Genomic DNA, 10,888 nt, shown 5'->3' with positions numbered 1-10,888 from the left:
TTCCCTACATTCCAATCTCTAATCATTTCTCCTAAGCCCCTCAGTCACCTGTCACAAACACTTCTAGTAACACCCTATACAACCTGTTTTCTATCCTCACAACTGCATTACTCTCTCAAAGTTCACCAAAGTCCTCTGTAACAGTTAAAATGTAAATTCGAAATGGTAAAGATCATGATTCTCATATAAATATGAAACAAATACATGGCAAAAATTTTTTTAATCATTAATTAAGGAAGGACCCATTAAGATAGTAAACTGATTCAAACAAGAATCCAGTTTATAGAGATTTATACTCACCACTCTACAAAATTCATTTGCATGGGAGAAACAAGAGTAATTTGTACTAGTACAGGCAGGAAACATTTGTACTGCTATTAATTTTTTACAATGAAATTTTATTCCTTTTTACAGAGTTGTAAAACAAGCTAGTCTATCTAAGACAAAGGTGGTTATCCTTAATGAGAATCATGTAATTCTGGATGAATCCTCCAGATAATGTCTAGCATTTCAGATATGTGGTGAATTTATTTGTCCATTTCCAACTCTTCAATAATTTTTCCTGCTTAATTGTCAAAATTCATCCTAACCTGCCTGCTCTAACACAATGCGGAAAATTCTTGCTGCATTCAATAGACATGGTACAGCACTATCTTGGCTCCTCTTCTGATTGAGTCTCCTTTACCAATTCCTATTCGATCAAATACAGTATTCACCAAGGTTATGACTGGGCCCTAGCCTATCTAATCTTATCCAGCTATACTTCACCAATTATTTATACAGGAATTACTCTCATTACCACATGTCTAATGTCTTTTAAATGCCCAGGCCTGAACTTCCATTTTCTTAATTTCCCACACTGATATTGCTATCTTAGCAGTACCTCAAATTTATAAATGACCTAAAACTAAACTCATTCTTTCCTTCATCCAAATGTGGTCTATTCCTGTGTTCTCCAACTCACTTGGTTGATATCTAATCATTAAGGAGGCACAAGGCAAGTGAATCTTACATTCTACTCTCTCTATATATATATAAAACTGCTTTTTCTCAGACAGTCATCTAGGCTATCCACTTTACCTCTACAATCTTTCTCAAATTTTCTCCTTCCTCATAGCCTTTTTCCTAGTACAAGCCCATATTATCTTTCACTAAAACTGTTGATAGAGCTTCCAAACTGATTCTTGTCTCTCTCTTCTATCATTCATTCAGTTGCCAAAGTTATACTTCCCCTAACAAGAGTCAAAACTTTTCTGAACTGTCTGATCTGAGTTCGTCTGTAATAGGCATCTGTTGTTTTAGGGTTTCCGCCTACCCTCTATTCATTCTACTTCAGCTGCTTTACTCCAGCCGAGGTGATTCTACCAGTGAGGCATACAACTCCAGCTACGGTGATCAGAGGCTCACAATGTTTAGTTCAGAAATTAATTCCGACAGTCACTGAATTGCCATCAGACTTTTTGTTGAGACTTCCCAGGCAGAAGCATGTGCTTTTTACTATATAACTGCTATTGTTATCGCTATATATTACAACCAGAGGACAGCCTGTTTGAGAAGCCATGGCAGAGTAAGAGAATTTTGGAGACACAAAGAGAAAAATTTGATTTTCTGAGCCCTAGAATCAACACATGTCTGAAGCCAGTTTCCCTTGGATTATTCTATTATATCTGCCAATAAACCCTCTTATTGCTTAAGCCTGTTTGACACAGACAACCAACCAGCAACCAAAAGAGTACTGAACACCTCCTAGCTTTTCATGTGCCATTTGATTCCGTTACACCAGCCTCCTTACCAGTACCAGTATACTGTGCCTTTCTTTACGCTATTCCTTCAATCTAGAATTTTCTTTTCTCCTTCTTAGAAATCTATTTTTTGCTTACTATAGTCCACCTAATACTTCAAGTTTCAGTGCAAATGTTTCAGTGAAACAATCATCTAAGGTAGGAAAAAGAAGTGAAGGGCCAAATTACATAGCCATTTTATTTATTTTGTAAGAGAAATTTCTGCTATAGGGTGCATGCACTCGCCAAAGAGAGAGAGAGAGAGAGAGAGAGAGAGAGAGAGAGATAGAAAGCAAGAAATCACCCCCCGGGGGTGATGGTCATGCCACAATCCCTTCTCCATTCTCCTCTTAGGATTTTGGGCACTCATGCACATATGCCTGGTGTGTTTTAAGCTGCTGGGGCCAGGATTCAAACCACAGTCAACTACATGAGTGTTGAGCCATTACACCATCTGCTGGTATAGTTTCTGAACTTTAGCCCACAGTAAAGAAATGTCACTAAATGGGAACCAGCAGTTAGCGTAGTGGCTATGTCGCTGGACTCCCACGTAGTCGACCGCGGTTCGCGTCTCGGACCCGATGGCTTAAATCTCACGCCGGGCGCGTGTGCGTGCGTGCCCAAGATCCCGAGAGGAGAATGGAGGAGAAGGGATTGCGGCGTGACCATCCCCCCTGGGGGGTGATTTCTCGCTTTCTGTCTCTATGTCTCTCTCTGTCTGTCTGGCGAGCGCACGCGCCCTATAGCGAAAACCTCTCCAAAAAAAAAAAAAAAAGAAATGTCACTAAAGGGTTTTAAGTCTTAAATAACGTGGTCAGATTTACAACTTTCTAAGATCACTCTGGGGCCAGTATATGGCATAGTGGTTAAAGTGCTGGACTCCCACACGGCCAACAGTGGTTCAAGTCCCAGACTTGGCAGCTTGAAATTCATGCCTGATATGTGTGCATGTGTGCTCAGAATTCCATGCAGAGAATGGAGAAGGGATTGTGGCATTGCCATCCCCCCTTGGGGGTAATTTCTCACTTTCCTTCTCGCTGTCTATTTCTCTCCAGTGAGAGAATGCAACCTATAGCAAAACACTTAAAACAAAAAAAAAAGATTGGGAACCAGCAGTTAGCGTAATGGCTATGTCGCTGGACTCCCACATAGTCGACTGCGGTTCACATCCCGGACCCAGTGGCTTAAAACTCACGCCGGGCGCGTGTGCGTGCGTGCCCAAGATCCCGAGAGGAGAATGGAGGAGAAGAGATTGTGGCGTGACCAACCCCCCTGGGGGGTGATTTCTCGCTTTCTGTCTCTGTCTGTCTCTCTCTGTCTGTCTGGCGAGCGCACGTGCCCTATAGCGAAAATCTCTCCAAAAAAAAAAGAAAAAAGATCACTCTGGTTGCTATGTATGGAATGAATTAGAGAAGGGCAAAAAGGACCATGATTGGTAAGTGACTGAAGTAATCTAGGCAGAAAGAATGATAAAATAGGTGAAAAAGAATGGTGAAACAAGTGGCAATGGAGAGAAAAGTATTTTATTTTAGAATAAATCCCCATCTGTACTGTAAACTCCCTGAAAGCAGAGAAAACATCTCTTGACTATCATTTTACCCAAAGAAAATTAACAGTGACTGGTACATAGTAAGGACCAAAATATTTGTTGAATAAATGAGAATACAATTAACAACCTAATCTATAAATTTTTGAGCAACTGAGTAAATGGTAGTGTCATTTATGAAGATAGGAAACACAAGACAAGTCAGTTTAGTTTTTTTATTTGCTTGCTTTTGAGCAATAGATAAGGAAGAAGTTGCATGTTAGTTTGAATAAGTCGAGTTTGAGATAATGAAAGATATTCAAAGCTAGCAGATGGATATACAAGGAAACTTAAAAAGTCTGGGAAATTAAAGGAATTAAAGTATGAGTTTGATACAAAAAGTTTTGAAATCTATGCAGATTTTAATTTTCTTTCTTTCTTAATTGCCAAAGGGTACACACTTATCACAGACAGAATGAGCGAGAGGGAGAAAGCACCCTCCCCCCCATCCCACCCCGCCAATGGGGTATAGTCATACTGTAATCCCTTCTCCATTTCTCCATCCTGCCAAGATTTGGGGCATGCACGCACATATGCTCAGTGTGGTTTACAACCACCAGGGACAGGATATGAATGTGCAGTTGGCCCTGTGGGATCTGACGCCCTTAATCACTAGTCCATAGGACTGGCCATGGACATTTCTTATAAACATAATCATATAATTCTACGTGGAACTTTGTGACTGATTTCTTTCATGTAGCATGTCTCCCAAGGTTCATTTGTACGTGTTAAATCATGTATGAGTACTTCATTCCTTTTTCATAGCAAAATAATATTCCACTATATGGATATACCACATTTTGTTTATCTGTTTATCAGTTAATGGGCATCAGAGTTGTTTCCACTTTTGATTATTACTAATAAGGCTCTGTAAACATTGTAAGGTTTTATGCGGTATAATTTTATTAAGAGATATGAATCTTCATAAAGCTAAATTTCAAGTCAAAGAACTGTACTTTACACTGAGACAGTGTCCTTCAATGTTAAAACATCCGTTTTTTTTTTTTTTCTTTCTTTGGAGAAGTTTTTGCTATAGGGCGCGTGCGCTCGCCAGACAGACAGAGAGACAGAAAGCGAGAAATCACCCCCCAGGGGGGATGGCCACACCACAATCCCTTCTCCTCCATTCTCCTCTCGGGATCTTGGGCATGCACGCACACGCGCCTGGTGTGAGTTTTAAGCCACCGGGTCCGGGACGCGAACTGCGGTTGATTACGTGTGAATCCAGCGACATAGCCATTACACTAACTGCTGGTCCCAAAACATCCTTCTTAAATGAAATGATGATAATATTGAAAGGTAGTTTTGATAATGAACTTACCTGATAAAATAATTTTAACTTGCTTTTCTGTTAATTCCAAAAGTTTAACAACACCAGTGGAAGAAAATACAAGATAGCATCTACAAAAGACTAAGTTGTTTCCCACCCTTTCTGTCTCTGTCTGTCTCTCTCTGTCTGTCTGGCGAGCGCACGTGCCCTATAGCGAAAATCTCTCCAAAAAAAAAAGAAAAAAGATCACTCTGGTTGCTATGTATGGAATGAATTAGAGAAGGGCAAAAAGGACCATGATTGGTAAGTGACTGAAGTAATCTAGGCAGAAAGAATGATAAAATAGGTGAAAAAGAATGGTGAAACAAGTGGCAATGGAGAGAAAAGTATTTTATTTTAGAATAAATCCCCATCTGTACTGTAAACTCCCTGAAAGCAGAGAAAACATCTCTTGACTATCATTTTACCCAAAGAAAATTAACAGTGACTGGTACATAGTAAGGACCAAAATATTTGTTGAATAAATGAGAATACAATTAACAACCTAATCTATAAATTTTTGAGCAACTGAGTAAATGGTAGTGTCATTTATGAAGATAGGAAACACAAGACAAGTCAGTTTAGTTTTTTTATTTGCTTGCTTTTGAGCAATAGATAAGGAAGAAGTTGCATGTTAGTTTGAATAAGTCGAGTTTGAGATAATGAAAGATATTCAAAGCTAGCAGATGGATATACAAGGAAACTTAAAAAGTCTGGGAAATTAAAGGAATTAAAGTATGAGTTTGATACAAAAAGTTTTGAAATCTATGCAGATTTTAATTTTCTTTCTTTCTTAATTGCCAAAGGGTACACACTTATCACAGACAGAATGAGCGAGAGGGAGAAAGCACCCTCCCCCCCATCCCACCCCGCCAATGGGGTATAGTCATACTGTAATCCCTTCTCCATTTCTCCATCCTGCCAAGATTTGGGGCATGCACGCACATATGCTCAGTGTGGTTTACAACCACCAGGGACAGGATATGAATGTGCAGTTGGCCCTGTGGGATCTGACGCCCTTAATCACTAGTCCATAGGACTGGCCATGGACATTTCTTATAAACATAATCATATAATTCTACGTGGAACTTTGTGACTGATTTCTTTCATGTAGCATGTCTCCCAAGGTTCATTTGTACGTGTTAAATCATGTATGAGTACTTCATTCCTTTTTCATAGCAAAATAATATTCCACTATATGGATATACCACATTTTGTTTATCTGTTTATCAGTTAATGGGCATCAGAGTTGTTTCCACTTTTGATTATTACTAATAAGGCTCTGTAAACATTGTAAGGTTTTATGCGGTATAATTTTATTAAGAGATATGAATCTTCATAAAGCTAAATTTCAAGTCAAAGAACTGTACTTTACACTGAGACAGTGTCCTTCAATGTTAAAACATCCGTTTTTTTTTTTTTTCTTTCTTTGGAGAAGTTTTTGCTATAGGGCGCGTGCGCTCGCCAGACAGACAGAGAGACAGAAAGCGAGAAATCACCCCCCAGGGGGGATGGCCACACCACAATCCCTTCTCCTCCATTCTCCTCTCGGGATCTTGGGCATGCACGCACACGCGCCTGGTGTGAGTTTTAAGCCACCGGGTCCGGGACGCGAACTGCGGTTGATTACGTGTGAATCCAGCGACATAGCCATTACACTAACTGCTGGTCCCAAAACATCCTTCTTAAATGAAATGATGATAATATTGAAAGGTAGTTTTGATAATGAACTTACCTGATAAAATAATTTTAACTTGCTTTTCTGTTAATTCCAAAAGTTTAACAACACCAGTGGAAGAAAATACAAGATAGCATCTACAAAAGACTAAGTTGTTTCCCACCCCCTCCCAGGTTGAGATCATATATTGTAAACAACAGATGAGATACATAGGCCAAAGGGTAGTTTTGAATGGCCAGGCTAAGGAAGTTGGATGCTATCTTACAGCCAATAAGGAAATGAATAAAGTTTAAATATAAAAGTATTCTCTCCAGAATACCACTTGATTTAGTAACAGTAACTGAGCAACTAATATGTGAAAAGCACTGCATTTGGTGCTATGAATCTTGAATGGTTAAAAGTGGCAAAAGATTTTTGCCACTGACACTTAAAAACACTCTAGAAAAGGACCAGCAGTTAGCGTAATGGCTATGTCGCTGGACTCCCATGTGGTCGACCACGGTTCGAGTCCACCACCCAGAACATCACAGAACCACAATACCTAAGCATTAAGAATACCTTGGGCCAGGACCAGCAGTTAGCATAACGGCTATGTCACTGGACTCCCATGTAGTCTATCACAGTTCGAGTCCCAGACCCGGTGGCTTAAACTCATGCCAGGTGCATGTTTGTATATGCCCAAGATCCCAAGAGGGGAATGAGGAGAAAGGATTGTGGTATGGCCATCCTCCCTGGGGGGTGATTTCTTGCTTTCTGTCTGTCTCTCTCTGTCTTTCCGGTGAACACATGCACCCTATACCAAAATCCTCTCTATACCAAACACCTCTTCAAAAAAAAAAAAAAAAGAATACCTGGGGCCAGGGCCAGCAGGTGATATAGTGGTTAAGGCACTGGACTCCCACATTGTTGACCATGTGGGAGTTCTGAGTCCTGTACAGCTTGAGTCCTGTACCTGATGGCTAGAAACACATGTCAAGCATGTGAGTATGTATACTCCAAGAGGAGAATGGAGGAGAAGGGACTGCAGTGTGGCCGTCCCCCAGGGGACAGGTGTGTGTGTGATTTCTCGCTTTCTGTCTCTCTAGTTAAAGTGTGCACTCTATAGCAAAAATCTAAAAAGAGTACCCAGGGCCAGCAGTTGTCTTAGTGGTTAAGGTGCTGAAATCCTACATGGTCTACCATAGTGCAAGTCCCAGATCCAACAGCTTGAAACTCATGCCAGGCACATGTGCATGCATGCCCAAAATCCAAGAAAAGAATGGAGAAGGAACTGCAGCATGGCTGCACCCTCTGTGGTGTAATTTCTTGCTTTTTGGCTCTCTGTCTCTCTAATGAGTACCATGTGCCCTATAGCAAAAATTTCTCTCAAAAAATAAAAATAGAGTATCCAAGGCACCAGCAGGTGGCGTGGTGGTTAAGGTGCTGGACTCCCATATGGTCAAATGAGGTTCCAGTTTTAGACCTGATGGCTTGAAAATCAGGCTGGGCACATGTGCGTGAGTGCCCAAAATCCTAGAAGAGATTGTGGCATGGCCATCACCCCTGGAGGATGATTTCTTACTTTCCCTCTTACGATCTTCTCTGACAAGCACATGCACCCTATGACAAAAACCTAAAAAAAAAAAAAAAGAAAAAAAAAGAAAAAAGAAAAAGAGAGAGAAAAAACAAGGCTCAGTCGTTTAACCACCTCTATTTTCTATCTATACTTACTTTCTTAATGTTCTCATACACTCTAGTCTAATCACTTCAATAGGATGTAACTTCAACAGGGTAGGTTTTTGGTTATTTTGTTTAAGCTGAATCACTCATATCTAAAACAGTGCCTGGAATATAGTGGGTGACAATATTGACAATTTTTTTTAAATAAATGAATGGATGGATGAATAAATGGCTTTACACATTATCTATAAACCACTGAGTCTCTAATTTGTATTTCCTGCCTTGATCTCAGTCCTAAACTCCAGATATATTCAATTGCCTATCTGCTCTCTCCACTGATAGATTTTTAAAAAATCTAAAACTTAAAGTTCAAAAGAGAACTCCAATTACCCTCCCAACTTCTCTGAGTTCACTTTCTTTTCTTTCTTTTTTTAGACTCTTGCCATAGGACAGGTATGCTCGCTAGAGAGAGAGGAGAGAGAATGAAGTGAAAACTCTTCCCCCCCGAGGGATGGTCACACTGCAACCCCTTCTCTACTCTCTTCAGGATTTTGAGCATGCTTGGTGTGTCTTTCAAGTTGCCATGTCTGGCACTCGAACTGTGGAGTCCGCCATGTGGAATCCAGTGCTTAACCACCATGCCACATGCTGGCTCTATTTTCTTAGGCAAGTACAGCCCCATCCTTCTAATTTCTCAAGCCAAAAAATTTAAGTCATCATTTAAACACCTTTTTTAACTCTTACACTACACCAATTTATCAACCAACCCTGAATATTCTACTACTCGCCATTTTCACCATTATTACTATGGTCCAAATTGATATCATTTCTCACCTGGAAGCCTGCAATAGCCTCCTAACTGATCATGCTTCTTGTCTAGCCCCTCTCCTCAAGTCACCATCTTCTCAGAACCACAAGCAGAAAAACTTTTTTTTTTTGGAGAGGTTTTTGCTATAGGGCGCGTGCACTCGCCAGACAGAGAGAGACAGAGAGACAGAAAGTGAGAAATCACCCCCCAGGGGGGATGGCCATGCCACAATCCCTTCTCCTCCATTCTCCTCTCGGGATCTTGGTCACACACGCACACAGGCATGGCGTGAGTTTTAAGCCACCGGGTCCGGGACGTGAACCACGGTTGACTACGTGGGAGTCCAGCGCCATAGCCATTACACTAACTGCTGGTCCCAAGCAGAAAAACTTTTGAACTTAAGGCAGATCATGGCACTTCTCTGCTCATAATCCTACAACTATTTCCACCATAAGTAAAAGCCCAAATCTTGGTAATTGTTTATGAAGCTTTATTCAGTCTGGCTCTATGACAACTCTGACCTCATCATCTACTACTCTTCCCTCACTACGCATGAATGTCAAACCTTTCTTGCATATTCTGTCCCAATCACTGTGGCTTCCTCTGCTTCCTTCCAAAGGTCACACATTTTCACCTTAAGGCCTTTTCCTACACTGTCCCTTTTGCCTGAAGTACTCTTCCCCCAGACATCAGCATCCCACTGGCTCTTCCAGGTCTGTTCAACTGCCACCTTCTCTGACTTTCCACCTGATCATCACATTTTAAATTGTAACCACACCCCTACTTTTGTAGTCTTTATCCCTTCTCTCTCCCTATTTTTCTCCACAGCACTTATCACCACCTAAAATTGTATATATTTTACTTCCTGGGAAATAAGCTTGAAGAGAAAAAGACTTTTTGTTTTGTTCAATGCTATTCCATTGACATTTAAATCAGTGCTTGGCATATACCGCAGTTAAGTGATCAATAATCTGCTAAACTAATGCCTTCATTTCCACCAGGGAGCCTGACAATCCTGTAGGCTGGCATTTCAGGAAAAGATCATAAAGGCCTCTAAGATTTCTTCCAGTCCTCTAATCCCTAGAAGGATTACAGTACTTTGCCTGAAAAGAAAAACTGTGCTTTGTCTAGTTAACCACAAGGAGGAGTTGCGAGAAGAGCTGAGCAAAGAGAAACCAGATAAAGATGTTTCCCCTTGCTCTTCCTGCACTAACCTCAAGGTGGAAGAAATCTGGATTTGTAGGCGACTGTACTGAATGAATGATTTGTCTCCATACTACGAGTTACCCCGACACACACGATCCTTTCAAATGCCAGAAGGAGGTCAAGGGAATCAATCATCAATCAACGGGCCACTGAAGACTGGGAAGGTGTTTCTTTAACTCCACGACTACGAATTCTCCGTAAACGCAGGGGAAGAGGTCCCATCCGCGCAAGGGGACACGTTAACTTCCGAGGAAGGCCGAGGCATCCCAAGTACTCTCTGGCCAGAGGGCTATTAAGTGGATTCCACGTACTACTTAAAGCACCTACAAGACTTAGACATACAAGCAGGGCACCCTAGACCTAAATCCTCCGAGCTGGCGGATCGCTTAACCCTCATTAACACCTGACTCGTTAAACACCGACGCCGACTTCCCCGCGGGCTTCGGACTCACCGCCACCTGTTGATGCCCACGTTGGAGGAGCCGGCGAACCAGGGGTCGAGGATGTAGACGCAGCGGATGGTGTCGGCGCCCTGAATGCACTCCTTCAGGGCGGGGTTGTCGTGGAGCCGGAGCCCCTTTCGGAACCAGTGCACGGCGTTCACCCCCATGCCGGGGGCGCGGCGGCTCGCCGCCGACTTCCTCCACGGAGATTCACCGAAGGGGGTTCCAGCTCATGGCCGACGCCCAAGGCGCGAGGAAAGGGCGGCAGAGGAGAGACGGGAAAAACCGACTCTGAGGAAGGGACCGGAGAAGGCGAGGGCGCCGGAGACGCGGTGGGAAGATGAATGGAGGTTGCCCAGGCGCCGGAGTCCGCGTGTGACGCCCTTCAGGAGTCTGCGCCCGCCGCAAGCGTCGGGACG

The 10,888-nt window shown here is 42.1% G+C and overlaps 1 protein-coding gene across 2 annotated transcripts in view; it reads right to left on the bottom strand.

Moving 5' to 3' along the window:
- Positions 1 to 10,882, bottom strand: part of CRY1 (cryptochrome circadian regulator 1) — a 77,923-nt gene extending 67,041 nt beyond the window's left edge. For both annotated transcript variants that reach the window (XM_006170353.1, XM_006170352.2), the window contains exon 1: positions 10,479 to 10,882. In XM_006170353.1, the coding sequence (XP_006170415.1) occupies positions 10,479 to 10,636 (158 nt within the window). In that variant the 5' untranslated portion in view covers positions 10,637 to 10,882. The remainder of the gene's footprint in view (positions 1 to 10,478) is intronic.
- Between the last annotated feature and the right edge of the window lie 6 nt (positions 10,883 to 10,888).

The sequence above is a fragment of the Tupaia chinensis genome, unplaced genomic scaffold (assembly GCF_000334495.1).
Source record: "Tupaia chinensis unplaced genomic scaffold, TupChi_1.0 Scaffold148234_1, whole genome shotgun sequence".
In the NCBI taxonomy this organism is placed as follows: Eukaryota; Metazoa; Chordata; class Mammalia; order Scandentia; family Tupaiidae; genus Tupaia; species Tupaia belangeri.
This window is presented reverse-complemented; position numbering and strand designations above follow the sequence as displayed.